The following is a 20,807-nucleotide window of genomic DNA, read 5'->3' on the forward strand; positions in this document are numbered from 1 at the left end:
CACTTGTAGAACAGCCAAGTGCGTCGTTAGATGTTTTTTTGCCCTCCCGCGTCACTTTATACACAGAAGATCTCCGCTAAACATAGAATCACATGGTTTATCCGTCTCTCTGTGACCACCGATAAATTCAGAACAAAGTTGACTACAAATACAAAGTTGCCAATGTCTTTGCAATTGATTCAAACAAGGGACGTATAACATTTGCTTCAAATTGTTATTTTTTAGTTATATTTCACCTTTATTTAACCAGGTAAGCCAGTTGAGAACAGGTTCTCATTTACAACTGCGACCTGGCCAAGATAAAGCAAAGCAGTGCAATAAAAACAACACAGAGTTACATATGGGGTAAAAAACATAAAGTCAAAAATACAACAGAAAATATATATACAGTGTGTGCAAATGTAGCAAGTTATGGAGGTAAGGCAATAAATAGGCTATAGTGCAGAATAATTACAATAGTATTAACACTGGAATGCTAGATGTGCAAGAGATTATGTGCAAATAGAGATACTGGGGTGCAAAAGAGCAAAATAAATAACAATATAGGGATGAGGTAGTTGGGTGGACTAATTTCAGATGGGCTGTGTACAGGTGCAGTGATCGGTAAGGTGCTCTGACAACTGATGCTTAAAGTTATTGAGGGAGATAAGAGTCTCCAGCTTCAGAGATTTTTGCAATTCGTTCCAGTCATTGGCAGCAGAGAACTGGAAGGAATGGCGGCCAAAGGAGGTGTTGGCTTTGGGAATGACCAGTGAGATATACCTGCTGGAGCGCAGACTACGGGTGGGTGCTGCTATGGTGACCAATGAGCTAAGATAAGGCGGGGATTTGCCTAGCAGTGATTTATAGATGGCCTGGAGCCAGTGGGTTTGACGACGAACATGTAGTGAGGACCAGCCAACAAGAGCGTACAGGTCACAGTGGTGGGTAGTGTATGGGGCTTTGGAGACAAAACGGATGGCACTGTGATAGACTACATCCAATTTGCTGAGTAGAGTGTTGGAGGCTATTTTGTAAATGACATCGCCGAAGTCAAGGATCGGTAGGATAGTCAGTTTTACGAGGGCATGTTTGGCAGCATGAGTGAAGGAGGCTTTGTTGCGAAATAGGAAGCCGATTCTAGATTTATCTTTGGATTGGAGATTCTTTATGTGAGTCTGGAAGTTGAGTTTACAGTCTAACCAGACACCTAGGTATTTGTAGTTGTCCACATACTCTGGGTCAGACCCGTCGAGAGTGGTGATTCTAGTCGGGTGGGCGGGTGCCAGCAGCGTTCGATTGAAAAGCATGCATTTAGTTTTACTAGTGTTTAAGAGCAGTTGGAGGCTACTGAAGGATTGTTGTATGGCATTGAAGCTCGTTTGGAGGTTTGTTAACACAGTGTCCAAAGAAGGGCCAGATGTATACAAAATGGTGTCGTCTGCGTAGAGGTGGATCTGAGAGTCACCAGCAGCAAGAGCGACATCATTGATATACACTGAGAAAAGTGTCGGCCCAAGAATTGAACCCTGTGGCACCCCCATAGAGACTGCCATAGGTCCAGACAACAGGCCCTCCGATTTGACACACTGAACTCTATCTGAGAAGTAGTTGGTGAACCAGGCGAGGCAGTCATTTGAGAAACCAAGGCTATTTAGTCTGCCAATAAGAATGCGGTGGTTGACAGAGTCGAAAGCCTTGGCCAGGTCGATGAAGACGGCTGCACAGTACTGTCTATTATCAATCGCGGTTATAATATCGTTTATGACCTTGAGCGTGGCTGAAGTGCAACCGTGACCAGCTCGGAAACCGGATTGCATAGCGGAGAAGGTACAGTGGTATTCGAAATGGTCGGTGATCTGTTTGTTAACTTGGCTTTCAAATACTTTCGAAAGGCAGGGCAGGATGGATATAGGTCTGTAGCAGTTTGGATCTAGCGTGTCACCCCCTTTGAAGAGGGGGATGACCGCGGCAGCTTTCCAATCTCTGGGGATCTCAGACGTTATGAAAGAGAGGTTGAACAGACTAGTAATAGGGGTTGCGACAATTTCGGCGGCTAGTTTTAGAAAGAAAGGGTCCAGATTGTCTAGCCCAGCTGATTTGTAGGGGTCCAGATTTTGCAGCGCTTTCAAAACATCAGCTGTCTGAATTTGTGTGAAGGAGAAGCGGGGGGGGCATGGGCAAGTTGCAGCAGAGGGTGCAGAGTTGGTGGCCGGGTTAGTGGTAGCCAGATGGAAAGCATGGCCAGCTGTAGCAAAATGCTTGTTGAAATTCTCGATTATTGTAGATTTATCGGTGGTGATAGTGTTTCCTAGCCTCAGTGCAGTGGGCAGCTGGGAGGAAGTGCTCTTATTCTCCATGGACTTTACAGTGTCCCAAAACTTTTTGGAGTTAGTGCTACAGGATGCACATTTCTGTTTGAAAAAGTTAGCCTTTGCTTTCCTGACTGCTTGTGTATATTGGTTCCTAACTTCCCTGAAAAGTTGCATATCGCAGGGGCTATTTGATGCTAATGCTGTACGCCAAATGAAAACCGAGATGACTGCATTACAATATAAACAGTAGGCTATAGGCCTATTTCAATCATATTGGAATATATTCCATGTTCAATATATTTAGTTTTATTTTGCTACTTGTAGGCTACTGTCTGTAATTTGTCTCAATATATTTCATGATGTGTAGCCTAACATGTGCCCAATGATGTGCCGAATCTGTGATTTAGTGCATTTTTATTGTGTAAGCATTAGAATAAACGACCTCAATATTTGCAGCCGTAGGTAGTAATATCTTTCTAGAAGCTGATCCGTGGTCAGTATTGTGAAATAATTTTAATGTTAAGGAAAGATTTTAATGGAGAAAACTGATCCGAGAGCAGCGCTCCCCTTCTTTCGATCCTATCAGTATCGATACATAATCCACCGGACGTGATACCTTGTCATGCTGCTGATCCAGTTTCTACTGGTCTGCCTGCGGATCTGAAACTCTGACCTGTTCACCGGACGTGCTACCTTGTCCCGAACCTGCTGTTTCGACCCTCTCTCTCTCTCTCTCTCTCTCTCCTTCTCTCTCTCTCTCTCTCTACCACTCCTGCTGTCTCGACCTCTGAATGCTCGGCTATGATAAGCTACATTTACTCCTGAGGTGCTGACGTGTTGCACCCTCTATAACCACAGTGATTATTATTTGACCCTGTTGGTCATCTATGAACATTTGAAAATCTTGAAGAACGATCTGGCCTTAATGGCCATATCCTCTTATAATCTCCCCCCAGCACAGCCAGAAGAGGACTGGCCACCCCTCAGAGCCTGGATCCTCTCTAGGTTTGTTCCTAGGTTCCTGCCATTCTAGGGAGTTTTTCCTAGCCACCGTGCTTCTACATCTGCATTGCTTGCTCTTTGGGGTTTTAGACTGGGTTTCTATATAAGCACTTTGTGACAACTGCTGATGTAAAAAAATATATAATTGTGGTACGCATATGAAGCAGACCAGGCCAGGGTTTAGGGTTTGAGAAGTCAAAGAAGTAAAAATGACTTCCTTAGTTGTTAGTAAAACATTTTTTTACTCAGCATTGTTGGTTAAGGGCTCGTAAGTAAGCATTTCACAGTTAGGTCTACACCTGTTGTATTAGGAGCATGTGACAAATCTAATTTGGATTGATTGATTTGTTCTTTGATAAATGTTCTGTCTTTAGTAGTTGAACACATTATTACTTCAACCTCGTGAAAGTGACAAACTGACACGTTTTCATGTTAGTCAAAAACAACTTTATATGGAAGGAGTGCCTTTGATTTGACGGCCTGCACATGCGCAGTTCGGCGTGAGACGACCGTTCGGCATGAGACGACTGCTCGACCTGATGACATGTTTTTACGCATGACCTTCAAATTAAATCAAATGAAATTGTATGTCACATGCGCCGAATACAACAGTGGTATACTTTACCGTGAAATGCTTACTTACGTGCCCTTTCCCAACAATTTAGTTAAAAAGAAACTAAAATTAGCTAAATAAAAAAAGGAAATAGTAACATAATAAAATAATAATAATGAGGCTATAAGGAGTACCAGTACTGAGTCAATGTGCAGGGTACCAGGTAGTTGAGGTAATTGAGGTAATATGTACATGTAGGTAGCGGTAAAAGTGACTAGGCAATCAGGATAGAGATTACATCTCCTCATCCAGGGAATGCACACACACTCACTGACAGACACACACACACAGGGAGGGAATGTTGTGTTAGTTTAATATTGTTTCAGGACTATGATAATGGAAAAAAGGATTAGCCTATGGATTATGAAAACAACAAAAATAAATGGGAAAATGGGAGGAGAAATGACTAGAGACAGTGTTGTTTAACTCACTGACCATGACCCATGAGTTCTTCTTACCTTTGTTCACTAAAAAAGTATCCCTCTCTGAAGGATATAGGACGACCGATAGACCGGTCACTCTTCCTGGACACACAGCTGGGTACAGTGGAGGCTGGTCTCTCCTGCTTGATTGGGCTTCAACACAACAGAGACAAACATTACATCTCTCATCTACTCTGAACTCAGATGGGGAAACATAACAAGAGTTTCATTACAAAACGCTATATATCCATTTTCAGAAATGTTGGTAAATTAGCTTCTATTGTTTAAAAAAATTATCAAATAAATCGTTGTGTTTTCTCACTAGCTAATCATGGCATGGGGTTGTTCAATAACAGACATGTGTTTCTTTAAAATCGATCACTTAATGGCTTCATTTCAGAGAGACAAATGTTTTTTTTGCATTTTCTGTTTGTGGTTTTAGACTGGGTTTCTATATAAGCACTTTGTGACAACTGCTGATGTACAAAATGTATTCAGGGAATGCATATGAAGCAGACCAGGCCAGGGTTTGGGGTTTGAGAAGTCAATGAGAGATAAAAAAGACTTCCTTAGTTGTTCATTTTGAAAAATTTCTGTTTTAAGTAGTTTAACAAACTGACACATTTTCATGTTAGTCAAAAACAACTTTATATGGAAGGAGTGCCTTTGATTTGACGGCCTGCACATGCGCAGTTCGGCGTGAGACGACCGTTCGGCATGAGACGACTGCTCGACCTGATTACATGTTTTTACGCATGACCTTCAAATTAAATTAAATTAAATTGTATGTCACATGCGCCGAATACAACAGTGGTACACTATACCGTGAAATGCTTACTTACGAGCCCTTTCCCAACAATGCAGAGTTAAAAAGTCACAAAAATTAGCTAAATAAAAAAAGGAAATAGTAACATAATAAAATAATAATAATGAGGCTATAAGGAGTACCAGTACTGAGTCAATGTGCAGGGGTACCAGGTAGTTGAGGTAATAACTAGACTATCTACAAGGAGTACCAGTACTGAGTCAATGTCCAGGGGTACCAGGTAGTTGAGGTAATAACTAGACTATATACAAGGAGTACCAGTACTGAGTCAATGTGCAGGGGTACCAGGTAGTTGAGGTAATATTTACATGTAGGTAGGGGTAAAAGTGACTAGGCAATCAGGATAGAGATTACATCTCCTCATCCAGGGAATGCACACACACTCACTGACAGACATACACACACACAGGGAGGGAATGTTGTGTTTGTTTAATATTGTTTCAGGACTATGATAATGGAAAAAAGGATTAGCCTATGGATTATGAAAACAACAAAAATAAATGGGAAAATGGGAGGAGAAATGACTAGAGACAGTGTTGTTTAACTCACTGACCATGACACATGAGTTCTTCTTACCTTTGTTCAGTAGAAAAGTCTCCCTCTCTAAACTCTATAGGTTGTTCCATAGACTTGTCACTCTTCATGGACACACAGCTGGGTACAGGGGAGGCTGGTCTCTCCTGCTTGATTGGGCTTCAACACAACAGAGACAAACATTACGTCTCTCATCTACTCTGAACTCAGATGGGGAAACATAACAAGAGTTTCATTCCAAAACGCTATATATCCATATTCAGAAATGTTCGTAAATTAGCTTCTATTGTTTAAAGAAATTATCAAATAAATGTTTTTTTTTTCACTATCTAATCATGGCATGGTGTTGTTCAATAACAGGCATGTGTTTCTTTAAAATCTATCACTTAATGGCTTCATTTCAGAGAGACAAATGTTTTTTTTTGCAAAATGCTATATATCTGCCTCACTCTCAGAGAAATAAGTAGTACTAATAGATTTTACACAGTCAAATGTAACAAATAACTACATTTTTAATAAAGAACTGTACAAATGATACACTTGTGACATCAATATTTAAATATATTTAAAAAATAATAATAAATACAGTAATATGAGATCTGTATGTAAAACATTTACATTTTATTTTTTAGTCATTTAGTCATTTAGTCATTTAGCAGATGTTTTTTATCCAGGGTCCGGATTCCCAAAAGCATTTTAAGGCCAAGTTCATCATTAGAATCTTCAAAGGAGCATTGTTAAATCTCTGAGCTGTTTCCCAAAACCATCGTTATTAACGTTGCACTTGAAAACGCTCATATTCTAACACCTGCCTCAGACCACTTGTAGAACAGTCAAGTGCGTCGTTAGATGCTTTTTTGCCCTCCCGCGTCACTTTATACACAGAAGATCTCCGCTAAACATAGAATCACATGGTTTATCCGTCTCTCTGTGACCACCGATAAATTCAGAACAAAGTTGACTACAAATACAAAGTTGCCAATGTCTTTGCAATTGATTCAAACAAGGGACATATAAAATTTGCTTCAAATGAAAACCGAGATGACTGCATTACAATATAAACAGTAGGCTATAGTCCTATTTCAATCATATTGGAATATATTCCATGTTCAATATATTTAGTTTTATTTTGCTACTTGTAGGCTACTGTCTGTAATTTGTCTCAATATATTTCATGATGTGTAGCCTAACATGTGCCCAATGATGTACCGAATCTGTGATTTAGTGCATTTTTATTGTGTAAGCATTAGAATAAACTACCTCAATATTTGCAGCCGTAGGTAGTAATATATTTCTAGAAGCTGATCCGTGGTCAGTATTTTGAAATAATTATAATGTTAAGGAAAGATTTTAATGGAGAAAACTGATCAGAGAGCAGCGCTCCCCTTCTTTCGATCCTATCAGTATCGATACATGCTCCACCGGACGTGATACCATGTCGTGCTGCTGATCCAGTTTCTACTGGTCTGCCTGCGGATATGGTACTCTGACCTGTTCACCGGACCTGCGACCTTGTCCCGAACCTGCTGTTTCAACCCTCTCTCTCTCTCTCTCCCTCTCCTTCTCTCTCTCTACAACACCTGCTGTCTTGACCTCTGAGTGCTCGGCTATGAACAGCCAACTGACATTTACTCCTGAGGTGCTGACGTGTTGCAACCTCTATAACCACAGTGATTATTATTTGACCCTGCTAGTCATCTATGAACATTTTAAAATCTTGAAAAACGATCTGAACTTAATGGCCATATCCTCTTATAATCTCCCCCCAGCACAGCCAGAAGAGGACTGGCCACCCCTCAGAGCCTGGTTCCTCTCTAGGTTTCTTCCTAGGTTCCTGCCTTTCTAGGGAGTTTTTCCTAGCCACCGTGCTTCTACATCTGCATTGCTTGCTCTTTGGGGTTTTAGACTGGGTTTCTATATAAGCACTTTGTGACAACTGCTGATGTAAAAAAATATATACCGGTAATTGTGGTACGCATATGAAGCAGACCAGGCCAGGGTTTAGGGTTTGAGAAGTCAAAGAAGTAAAAATGACTTCCTTAGCTGTTAGTAAAAAAAAAATTTACTCAGCATTGTTGGTTAAGGGCTCGTAAGTAAGCATTTCACAGTTAGGTCTACACCTGTTGTATTAGGAGCATGTGACAAATCTAATTTGGATTGATTGATTTGTTCATTTGATAAATGTTCTGTCTTTAGTAGTTGAACACATTATTACTTCAACCTCGTGAAAGTGACAAACTGACACGTTTTCATGTTAGTCAAAAACAACTTTATATGGAAGGAGTGCCTTTGATTTGACGGCCTGCACATGCGCAGTTCGGCGTGAGACGACCGTTCGGCATGAGACGACTGCTCGACCTGATGACATGTTTTTACGCATGACCTTCAAATTAAATCAAATGAAATTGTATGTCACATGCGCCGAATACAACAGTGGTACACTTTACCGTGAAATGCTTACTTACGTGCCCTTTCCCAACAATTTAGTTAAAAAGAAACTAAAATTAGCTAAATAAAAAAAGGAAATAGTAACATAATAAAATAATAATAATGAGGCTATAAGGAGTACCAGTACTGAGTCAATGTGCAGGGTACCAGGTAGTTGAGGTAATTGAGGTAATATGTACATGTAGGTAGCGGTAAAAGTGACTAGGCAATCAGGATAGAGATTACATCTCCTCATCCAGGGAGTGCACACACACTCACTGACAGACATAAACACACACACAGGGAGGGAATGTTGTGTTAGTTTAATATTGTTTCAGGACTATGATAATGGAAAAAAGGATTAGCCTATGGATTATGAAAACAACAAAAATAAATGGGAAAATGGGAGGAGAAATGACTAGAGACAGTGTTGTTTAACTCACTGACCATGACCCATGAGTTCTTCTTACCTTTGTTCACTAAAAAAGTATCCCTCTCTGAAGGATATAGGACGACCGATAGACCGGTCACTCTTCCTGGACACACAGCTGGGTACAGTGGAGGCTGGTCTCTCCTGCTTGATTGGGCTTCAACACAACAGAGACAAACATTACATCTCTCATCTACTCTGAACTCAGATGGGGAAACATAACAAGAGTTTCATTACAAAACGCTATATATCCATTTTCAGAAATGTTGGTAAATTAGCTTCTATTGTTTAAAAAAATGATCAAATAAATGGTTGTGTTTTCTCACTAGCTAATCATGGCATGGGGTTGTTCAATAACAGACATGTGTTTCTTTAAAATCGATCACTTAATGGCTTCATTTCAGAGAGACACATTTTTTTTTTGCATTTTCTCTTTGTGGTTTTAGACTGGGTTTCTATATAAGCACTTTGTGACAACTGCTGATGTACAAAATGTATTCAGGGAATGCATATGAAGCAGACCAGGCCAGGGTTTGGGGTTTGAGAAGTCAATGAGAGATAAAAAAGACTTCCTTAGTTGTTCATTTTGAAAATTTTCTGTTTTAAGTAGTTTAACAAACTGACACATTTTCATGTTAGTCAAAAACAACTTTATATGGAAGGAGTGCCTTTGATTTGACGGCCTGCACATGCGCAGTTCGGCGTGAGACGACCGTTCGGCATGAGACGACTGCTCGACCTGATTACATGTTTTTACGCATGACCTTCAAATTAAATTAAATGAAATTGTATGTCACATGCGCCGAATACAACAGTGGTACACTATACCGTGAAATGCTTACTTACGAGCCCTTTCCCAACAATGCAGAGTTAAAAAGTCACAAAAATTAGCTAAATAAAAAAAGGAAATAGTAACATAATAAAATAATAATAATGAGGCTATAAGAGTACCAGTACTGAGTCAATGTGCAGGGGTACCAGGTAGTTGAGGTAATAACTAGACTATCTACAAGGAGTACCAGTACTGAGTCAATGTCCAGGGGTACCAGGTAGTTGAGGTAATAACTAGACTATATACAAGGAGTACCAGTACTGAGTCAATGTGCAGGGGTACCAGGTAGTTGAGGTAATATTTACATGTAGGTAGGGGTAAAAGTGACTAGGCAATCAGGATAGAGATTACATCTCCTCATCCAGGGAATGCACACACACTCACTGACAGACATACACACACACAGGGAGGGAATGTTGTGTTTGTTTAATATTGTTTCAGGACTATGATAATGGAAAAAAGGATTAGCCTATGGATTATGAAAACAACAAAAATAAATGGGAAAATGGGAGGAGAAATGACTAGAGACAGTGTTGTTTAACTCACTGACCATGACACATGAGTTCTTCTTACCTTTGTTCAGTAGAAAAGTCTCCCTCTCTAAACTCTATAGGTTGTTCCATAGACTTGTCACTCTTCATGGACACACAGCTGGGTACAGGGGAGGCTGGTCTCTCCTGCTTGATTGGGCTTCAACACAACAGAGACAAACATTACATCTCTCATCTACTCTGAGCTCAGATGGGGAAACATAACAAGAGTTTCATTCCAAAACACTATATATCCATATTCAGAAATGTTCGTAAATTAGCTTCTATTGTTTAAAGAAATTATCAAATAAATGTTTTTTTTTTCACTATCTAATCATGGCATGGTGTTGTTCAATAACAGGCATGTGTTTCTTTAAAATCTATCACTTAATGGCTTAATTTCAGAGAGACAAATGGTTTTTTTTGCAAAATGCTATATATCTGCCTCACTCTCAGAGAAATAAGTAGTACTAATAGATTTTACACAGTTAAATGTAACAAATAACTACATTTTTAATAAAGAACTGTACAAATGATACACTTGTGACATCAATATTTAAATATATTTAAAAAATAATAATAAATACAGTAATATGAGATCTGTATGTAAAACATTTACATTTTATTTTTTAGTCATTTAGTCATTTAGTCATTTAGCAGATGTTTTTTATCCAGGGTCCGGATTCCCAAAAGCATTTTAAGGCCAAGTTCATCATTAGAACCTTCAAAGGAGCATTGTTAAATCTCTGAGCTGTTTCCCAAAACCATCGTTATTAACGTTGCACTTGAAAACGCTCATATTCTAACACCTGCCTCAGACCACTTGTAGAACAGCCAAGTGCGTCGTTAGATGCTTTTTTGCCCTCCCGCGTCACTTTATACACAGAAGATCTCCGCTAAACATAGAATCACATGGTTTATCCGTCTCTCTGTGACCACCGATAAATTCAGAACAAAGTTGACTACAAATACAAAGTTGCCAATGTCTTTGCAATTGATTCAAACAAGGGACATATAAAATTTGCTTCAAATGAAAACCGAGATGACTGCATTACAATATAAACAGCAGGCTATAGTCCTATTTCAATCATATTGGAATATATTCCATGTTCAATATATTTAGTTTTATTTTGCTACTTGTAGGCTACTGTCTGTAATTTGTCTCAATATATTTCATGATGTGTAGCCTAACATGTGCCCAATGATGTGCCGAATCTGTGATTTAGTGCATTTTTATTGTGTAAGCATTAGAATAAACTACCTCAATATTTGCAGCCGTAGGTAGTAATATCTTTCTAGAAGCTGATCCGTGGTCAGTATTGTGAAATAATTATAATGTTAAGGAAAGATTTTAATGGAGAGAACTGATCAGAGAGCAGCGCTCCCCTTCTTTCGATCCTATCAGTATCGATACATGCTCCACCGGACGTGATACCATGTCGTGCTGCTGATCCAGTTTCTACTGGTCTGCCTGCGGATATGGTACTCTGACCTGTTCACCGGACCTGCGACCTTGTCCCGAACCTGCTGTTTCAACCCTCTCTCTCTCTCTCTCCCTCTCCTTCTCTCTCTCTACAACACCTGCTGTCTTGACCTCTGAGCGCTCGGCTATGAACAGCCAACTGACATTTACTCCTGAGGTGCTGACGTGTTGCAACCTCTATAACCACAGTGATTATTATTTGACCCTGCTAGTCATCTATGAACATTTTAAAATCTTGAAAAACGATCTGAACTTAATGGCCATATCCTCTTATAATCTCCCCCCAGCACAGCCAGAAGAGGACTGGCCACCCCTCAGAGCCTGGTTCCTCTCTAGGTTTCTTCCTAGGTTCCTGCCTTTCTAGGGAGTTTTTCCTAGCCACCGTGCTTCTACATCTGCATTGCTTGCTCTTTGGGGTTTTAGACTGGGTTTCTATATAAGCACTTTGTGACAACTGCTGATGTAAAAAAATATATACCGGTAATTGTGGTACGCATATGAAGCAGACCAGGCCAGGGTTTAGGGTTTGAGAAGTCAAAGAAGTAAAAATGACTTCCTTAGCTGTTAGTAAAAAAAATTTTTACTCAGCATTGTTGGTTAAGGGCTCGTAAGTAAGCATTTCACAGTTAGGTCTACACCTGTTGTATTAGGAGCATGTGACAAATCTAATTTGGATTGATTGATTTGTTCATTTGATAAATGTTCTGTCTTTAGTAGTTGAACACATTATTACTTCAACCTCGTGAAAGTGACAAACTGACACGTTTTCATGTTAGTCAAAAACAACTTTATATGGAAGGAGTGCCTTTGATTTGACGGCCTGCACATGCGCAGTTCGGCGTGAGACGACCGTTCGGCATGAGACGACTGCTCGACCTGATGACATGTTTTTACGCATGACCTTCAAATTAAATCAAATGAAATTGTATGTCACATGCGCCGAATACAACAGTGGTACACTTTACCGTGAAATGCTTACTTACGTGCCCTTTCCCAACAATTTAGTTAAAAAGAAACTAAAATTAGCTAAATAAAAAAAGGAAATTGTAACATAATAAAATAATAATAATGAGGCTATAAGGAGTACCAGTACTGAGTCAATGTGCAGGGTACCAGGTAGTTGAGGTAATTGAGGTAATATGTACATGTAGGTAGCGGTAAAAGTGACTAGGCAATCAGGATAGAGATTACATCTCCTCATCCAGGGAGTGCACACACACTCACTGACAGACATAAACACACACACAGGGAGGGAATGTTGTGTTAGTTTAATATTGTTTCAGGACTATGATAATGGAAAAAAGGATTAGCCTATGGATTATGAAAACAACAAAAATAAATGGGAAAATGGGAGGAGAAATGACTAGAGACAGTGTTGTTTAACTCACTGACCATGACCCATGAGTTCTTCTTACCTTTGTTCACTAAAAAAGTATCCCTCTCTGAAGGATATAGGACGACCGATAGACCGGTCACTCTTCCTGGACACACAGCTGGGTACAGTGGAGGCTGGTCTCTCCTGCTTGATTGGGCTTCAACACAACAGAGACAAACATTACATCTCTCATCTACTCTGAACTCAGATGGGGAAACATAACAAGAGTTTCATTACAAAACGCTATATATCCATTTTCAGAAATGTTGGTAAATTAGCTTCTATTGTTTAAAAAAATGATCAAATAAATGGTTGTGTTTTCTCACTAGCTAATCATGGCATGGGGTTGTTCAATAACAGACATGTGTTTCTTTAAAATCGATCACTTAATGGCTTCATTTCAGAGAGACACATTTTTTTTTTGCATTTTCTCTTTGTGGTTTTAGACTGGGTTTCTATATAAGCACTTTGTGACAACTGCTGATGTACAAAATGTATTCAGGGAATGCATATGAAGCAGACCAGGCCAGGGTTTGGGGTTTGAGAAGTCAATGAGAGATAAAAAAGACTTCCTTAGTTGTTCATTTTGAAAAATTTCTGTTTTAAGTAGTTTAACAAACTGACACATTTTCATGTTAGTCAAAAACAACTTTATATGGAAGGAGTGCCTTTGATTTGACGGCCTGCACATGCGCAGTTCGGCGTGAGACGACCGTTCGGCATGAGACGACTGCTCGACCTGATTACATGTTTTTACGCATGACCTTCAAATTAAATTAAATGAAATTGTATGTCACATGCGCCGAATACAACAGTGGTACACTATACCGTGAAATGCTTACTTACGAGCCCTTTCCCAACAATGCAGAGTTAAAAAGTCACAAAAATTAGCTAAATAAAAAAAGGAAATAGTAACATAATAAAATAATAATAATGAGGCTATAAGGAGTACCAGTACTGAGTCAATGTGCAGTGGTACCAGGTAGTTGAGGTAATAACTAGACTATCTACAAGGAGTACCAGTACTGAGTCAATGTCCAGGGGTACCAGGTAGTTGAGGTAATAACTAGACTATATACAAGGAGTACCAGTACTGAGTCAATATGCAGGGGTACCAGGTAGTTGAGGTAATATTTACATGTAGGTAGGGGTAAAAGTGACTAGGCAATCAGGATAGAGATTACATCTCCTCATCCAGGGAGTACACACACACTCACTGACAGACATACACACACACAGGGAGGGAATGTTGTGTTTGTTTAATATTGTTTCAGGACTATGATAATGGAAAAAAGGATTAGCCTATGGATTATGAAAACAACAAAAATAAATGGGAAAATGGGAGGAGAAATGACTAGAGACAGTGTTGTTTAACTCACTGACCATGACACATGAGTTCTTCTTACCTTTGTTCAGTAGAAAAGTCTCCCTCTCTAAACTCTATAGGTTGTTCCATAGACTTGTCACTCTTCATGGACACACAGCTGGGTACAGGGGAGGCTGGTCTCTCCTGCTTGATTGGACTTCAACACAACAGAGACAAACATTACATCTCTCATCTACTCTGAGTTCAGATGGGGAAACATAACAAGAGTTTCATTCCAAAACGCTATATATCCATATTCAGAAATGTTCGTAAATTAGCTTCTATTGTTTAAAGAAATTATCAAATAAATGTTTTTTTTTTCACTATCTAATCATGGCATGGTGTTGTTCAATAACAGGCATGTGTTTCTTTAAAATCTATCACTTAATGGCTTCATTTCAGAGAGACAAATGTTTTTTTTTGCAAAATGCTATATATCTGCCTCACTCTCAGAGAAATAAGTAGTACTAATAGATTTTACACAGTCAAATGTAACAAATAACTACATTTTTAATAAAGAACTGTACAAATGATACACTTGTGACATCAATATTTAAATATATTTAAAAAATAATAATAAATACAGTAATATGAGATCTGTATGTAAAACATTTACATTTTATTTTTTAGTCATTTAGTCATTTAGTCATTTAGCAGATGTTTTTTATCCAGGGTCCGGATTCCCAAAAGCATTTTAAGGCCAAGTTCATCATTAGAATCTTCAAAGGAGCATTGTTAAATCTCTGAGCTGTTTCCCAAAACCATCGTTATTAACGTTGCACTTGAAAACGCTCATATTCTAACACCTGCCTCAGACCACTTGTAGAACAGCCAAGTGCGTCGTTAGATGCTTTTTTGCCCTCCCGCGTCACTTTATACACAGAAGATCTCCGCTAAACATAGAATCACATGGTTTATCCGTCTCTCTGTGACCACCGATAAATTCAGAACAAAGTTGACTACAAATACAAAGTTGCCAATGTCTTTGCAATTGATTCAAACAAGGGACATATAAAATTTGCTTCAAATGAAAACCGAGATGACTGCATTACAATATAAACAGCAGGCTATAGTCCTATTTCAATCATATTGGAATATATTCCATGTTCAATATATTTAGTTTTATTTTGCTACTTGTAGGCTACTGTCTGTAATTTGTCTCAATATATTTCATGATGTGTAGCCTAACATGTGCCCAATGATGTACCGAATCTGTGATTTAGTGCATTTTTATTGTGTAAGCATTAGAATAAACTACCTCAATATTTGCAGCCGTAGGTAGTAATATATTTCTAGAAGCTGATCCGTGGTCAGTATTTTGAAATAATTATAATGTTAAGGAAAGATTTTAATGGAGAAAACTGATCAGAGAGCAGCGCTCCCCTTCTTTCGATCCTATCAGTATCGATACATGCTCCACCGGACGTGATACCATGTCGTGCTGCTGATCCAGTTTCTACTGGTCTGCCTGCGGATATGGTACTCTGACCTGTTCACCGGACCTGCGACCTTGTCCCGAACCTGCTGTTTCAACCCTCTCTCTCTCTCTCTCCCTCTCCTTCTCTCTCTCTACAACACCTGCTGTCTTGACCTCTGAGTGCTCGGCTATGAACAGCCAACTGACATTTACTCCTGAGGTGCTGACGTGTTGCAACCTCTATAACCACAGTGATTATTATTTGACCCTGCTAGTCATCTATGAACATTTTAAAATCTTGAAAAACGATCTGAACTTAATGGCCATATCCTCTTATAATCTCCCCCCAGCACAGCCAGAAGAGGACTGGCCACCCCTCAGAGCCTGGTTCCTCTCTAGGTTTCTTCCTAGGTTCCTGCCTTTCTAGGGAGTTTTTCCTAGCCACCGTGCTTCTACATCTGCATTGCTTGCTCTTTGGGGTTTTAGACTGGGTTTCTATATAAGCACTTTGTGACAACTGCTGATGTAAAAAAATATATGCCGGTAATTGTGGTACGCATATGAAGCAGACCAGGCCAGGGTTTAGGGTTTGAGAAGTCAAAGAAGTAAAAATGACTTCCTTAGCTGTTAGTAAAAAAAAATTTTACTCAGCATTGTTGGTTAAGGACTCGTAAGTAAGCATTTCACAGTTAGGTCTACACCTGTTGTATTAGGAGCATGTGACAAATCTAATTTGGATTGATTGATTTGTTCATTTGATAAATGTTCTGTCTTTAGTAGTTGAACACATTATTACTTCAACCTCGTGAAAGTGACAAACTGACACGTTTTCATGTTAGTCAAAAACAACTTTATATGGAAGGAGTGCCTTTGATTTGACGGCCTGCACATGCGCAGTTTGGCGTGAGACGACCGTTCGGCGTGAGACGACTGCTCGACCTGATGACATGTTTTTACGCATGACCTTCAAATTAAATCAAATGAAATTGTATGTCACATGCGCCGAATACAACAGTGGTACACTTTACCGTGAAATGCTTACTTACGTGCCCTTTCCCAACAATTTAGTTAAAAAGAAACTAAAATTAGCTAAATAAAAAAAGGAAATAGTAACATAATAAAATAATAATAATGAGGCTATAAGGAGTACCAGTACTGAGTCAATGTGCAGGGTACCAGGTAGTTGAGGTAATTGAGGTAATATGTACATGTAGGTAGCGGTAAAAGTGACTAGGCAATCAGGATAGAGATTACATCTCCTCATCCAGGGAATGCACACACACTCACTGACAGACATAAACACACACACAGGGAGGGAATGTTGTGTTAGTTTAATATTGTTTCAGGACTATGATAATGGAAAAAAGGATTAGCCTATGGATTATGAAAACAACAAAAATAAATGGGAAAATGGGAGGAGAAATGACTAGAGACAGTGTTGTTTAACTCACTGACCATGACCCATGAGTTCTTCTTACCTTTGTTCACTAAAAAAGTATCCCTCTCTGAAGGATATAGGACGACCGATAGACCGGTCACTCTTCCTGGACACACAGCTGGGTACAGTGGAGGCTGGTCTCTCCTGCTTGATTGGGCTTCAACACAACAGAGACAAACATTACATCTCTCATCTACTCTGAACTCAGATGGGGAAACATAACAAGAGTTTCATTACAAAACGCTATATATCCATTTTCAGAAATGTTGGTAAATTAGCTTCTATTGTTTAAAAAAATGATCAAATAAATGGTTGTGTTTTCTCACTAGCTAATCATGGCATGGGGTTGTTCAATAACAGACATGTGTTTCTTTAAAATCGATCACTTAATGGCTTCATTTCAGAGAGACACATTTTTTTTTTGCATTTTCTCTTTGTGGTTTTAGACTGGGTTTCTATATAAGCACTTTGTGACAACTGCTGATGTACAAAATGTATTCAGGGAATGCATATGAAGCAGACCAGGCCAGGGTTTGGGGTTTGAGAAGTCAATGAGAGATAAAAAAGACTTCCTTAGTTGTTCATTTTGAAAATTTTCTGTTTTAAGTAGTTTAACAAACTGACACATTTTCATGTTAGTCAAAAACAACTTTATATGGAAGGAGTGCCTTTGATTTGACGGCCTGCACATGCGCAGTTCGGCGTGAGACGACCGTTCGGCATGAGACGACTGCTCGACCTGATTACATGTTTTTACGCATGACCTTCAAATTAAATTAAATGAAATTGTATGTCACATGCGCCGAATACAACAGTGGTACACTATACCGTGAAATGCTTACTTACGAGCCCTTTCCCAACAATGCAGAGTTAAAAAGTCACAAAAATTAGCTAAATAAAAAAAGGAAATAGTAACATAATAAAATAATAATAATGAGGCTATAAGAGTACCAGTACTGAGTCAATGTGCAGGGGTACCAGGTAGTTGAGGTAATAACTAGACTATCTACAAGGAGTACCAGTACTGAGTCAATGTCCAGGGGTACCAGGTAGTTGAGGTAATAACTAGACTATATACAAGGAGTACCAGTACTGAGTCAATGTGCAGGGGTACCAGGTAGTTGAGGTAATATTTACATGTAGGTAGGGGTAAAAGTGACTAGGCAATCAGGATAGAGATTACATCTCCTCATCCAGGGAATGCACACACACTCACTGACAGACATACACACACACAGGGAGGGAATGTTGTGTTTGTTTAATATTGTTTCAGGACTATGATAATGGAAAAAAGGATTAGCCTATGGATTATGAAAACAACAAAAATAAATGGGAAAATGGGAGGAGAAATGACTAGAGACAGTGTTGTTTAACTCACTGACCATGACCCATGAGTTATTCTTACCTTTGTTCAGTAGAAAAGTCTCCCTCTCTAAACTCTATAGGTTGTTCCATAGACTTGTCACTCTTCATGGACACACAGCTGGGTACAGGGGAGGCTGGTCTCTCCTGCTTGATTGGGCTTCAACACAACAGAGACAAACATTACATCTCTCATCTACTCTGAGCTCAGATGGGGAAACATAACAAGAGTTTCATTCCAAAACACTATATATCCATATTCAGAAATGTTCGTAAATTAGCTTCTATTGTTTAAAGAAATTATCAAATAAATGTTTTTTTTTTCACTATCTAATCATGGCATGGTGTTGTTCAATAACAGGCATGTGTTTCTTTAAAATCTATCACTTAATGGCTTAATTTCAGAGAGACAAATGGTTTTTTTTGCAAAATGCTATATATCTGCCTCACTCTCAGAGAAATAAGTAGTACTAATAGATTTTACACAGTTAAATGTAACAAATAACTACATTTTTAATAAAGAACTGTACAAATGATACACTTGTGACATCAATATTTAAATATATTTAAAAAATAATAATAAATACAGTAATATGAGATCTGTATGTAAAACATTTACATTTTATTTTTTAGTCATTTAGTCATTTAGTCATTTAGCAGATGTTTTTTATCCAGGGTCCGGATTCCCAAAAGCATTTTAAGGCCAAGTTCATCATTAGAACCTTCAAAGGAGCATTGTTAAATCTCTGAGCTGTTTCCCAAAACCATCGTTATTAACGTTGCACTTGAAAACGCTCATATTCTAACACCTGCCTCAGACCACTTGTAGAACAGCCAAGTGCGTCGTTAGATGCTTTTTTGCCCTCCCGCGTCACTTTATACACAGAAGATCTCCGCTAAACATAGAATCACATGGTTTATCCGTCTCTCTGTGACCACCGATAAATTCAGAACAAAGTTGACTACAAATACAAAGTTGCCAATGTCTTTGCAATTGATTCAAACAAGGGACATATACAATTTGCTTCAAATGAAAACTGAGATGACTGCATTACAATATAAACAGCAGGCTATAGTCCTATTTCAATCATATTGGAATATATTCCATGTTCAATATATTTAGTTTTATTTTGCTACTTGTAGGCTACTGTCTGTAATTTGTCTCAATATATTTCATGATGTGTAGCCTAACATGTGCCCAATGATGTGCCGAATCTGTGATTTAGTGCATTTTTATTGTGTAAGCATTAGAATAAACTACCTCAATATTTGCAGCCGTAGGTAGTAATATCTTTCTAGAAGCTGATCCGTGGTCAGTATTGTGAAATAATTATAATGTTAAGGAAAGATTTTAATGGAGAGAACTGATCAGAGAGCAGCGCTCCCCTTCTTTCGATCCTATCAGTATCGATACATGCTCCACCGGACGTGATACCATGTCGTGCTGCTGATCCAGTTTCTACTGGTCTGCCTGCGGATATGGTACTCTGACCTGTTCACCGGACCTGCGACCTTGTCCCGAACCTGCTGTTTCAACCCTCTCTCTCTCTCTCTCCCTCTCCTTCTCTCTCTCTACAACACCTGCTGTCTTGACCTCTGAGTGCTCGGCTATGAACAGCCAACTGACATTTACTCCTGAGGTGCTGACGTGTTGCAACCTCTATAACCACAGTGATTATTATTTGACCCTGCTAGTCATCTATGAACATTTTAAAATCTTGAAAAACGATCTGAACTTAATGGCCATATCCTCTTATAATCTCCCCCCAGCACAGCCAGAAGAGGACTGGCCACCCCTCAGAGCCTGGTTCCTCTAGGTTTCTTCCTAGGTTCCTGCCTTTCTAGGGAGTTTTTCCTAGCCACCATGCTTCTACATCTGCATTGCTTGCTCTTTGGGGTTTTAGACTGGGTTTCTATATAAGCACTTTGTGACAACTGCTGATGTAAAAAAATATATACCGGTAATTGTGGTACGCATATGAAGCAGACCAGGCCAGGGTTTAGGGTTTGAGAAGTCAAAGAAGTAAAAATGACTTCCTTAGTTGTTAGTAAAAAATATTTTAACTCAGCATTGTTGGTTAAGGGCTCGTAAGTAAGCATTTCACAGTAAGGTCTACACCTGTTGTATTAGGAGCATGTGACAAATCTAATTTGGATTGATTTGTTCATTTTATAAATGTTCTGTCTTTAGTAGTTGAACACATTATTACTTCAACCTTGTGAAAGTGACAAACTGACACCTTTTCATGTTAGTCAAAAACAACTTTATATGGAAGGAGTGCCTTTGATTTGACGGCCTGCACATGCGCAGTTCGGCGTGAGACGACCGTTCGGCATGAGACGACTGCTCGACCTGATTACATGTTTTTACGCATGACCTTCAAATTAAATTAAATGAAATTGTATGTCACATGCGCCGAATACAACAGTGGTACACTATACCGTGAAATGCTTAC

The 20,807-nt window shown here is 39.1% G+C and overlaps 2 protein-coding genes across 2 annotated transcripts in view; one reads left to right on the top strand and one right to left on the bottom strand.

The window, feature by feature from the left end:
* Positions 1–20,807, top strand: part of LOC311142326 (NACHT, LRR and PYD domains-containing protein 3-like) — a 385,235-nt gene that overhangs the window by 161,613 nt on the left and 202,815 nt on the right. The window lies entirely within an intron of this gene.
* LOC311141141 (NACHT, LRR and PYD domains-containing protein 3-like) overlaps positions 1–20,807 on the bottom strand; it is an 80,607-nt gene that overhangs the window by 48,515 nt on the left and 11,285 nt on the right. Inside the window, exons 4-11 of the mRNA XM_084176395.1 lie at positions 18,395–18,511; positions 17,030–17,146; positions 14,175–14,291; positions 12,809–12,925; positions 9,954–10,070; positions 8,589–8,705; positions 5,734–5,850; positions 4,368–4,484 (exon numbers count right to left, since the gene is read on the bottom strand). Coding sequence (XP_084032521.1) covers positions 4,368–4,484; positions 5,734–5,850; positions 8,589–8,705; positions 9,954–10,070; positions 12,809–12,925; positions 14,175–14,291; positions 17,030–17,146; positions 18,395–18,511 — 936 coding nt within the window. The remainder of the gene's footprint in view (positions 1–4,367; positions 4,485–5,733; positions 5,851–8,588; positions 8,706–9,953; positions 10,071–12,808; positions 12,926–14,174; positions 14,292–17,029; positions 17,147–18,394; positions 18,512–20,807) is intronic.

This window comes from Coregonus lavaretus (assembly GCF_964263955.1).
Source record: "Coregonus lavaretus genome assembly, chromosome: 2".
NCBI lineage: Eukaryota > Metazoa > Chordata > Actinopteri > Salmoniformes > Salmonidae > Coregonus > Coregonus lavaretus.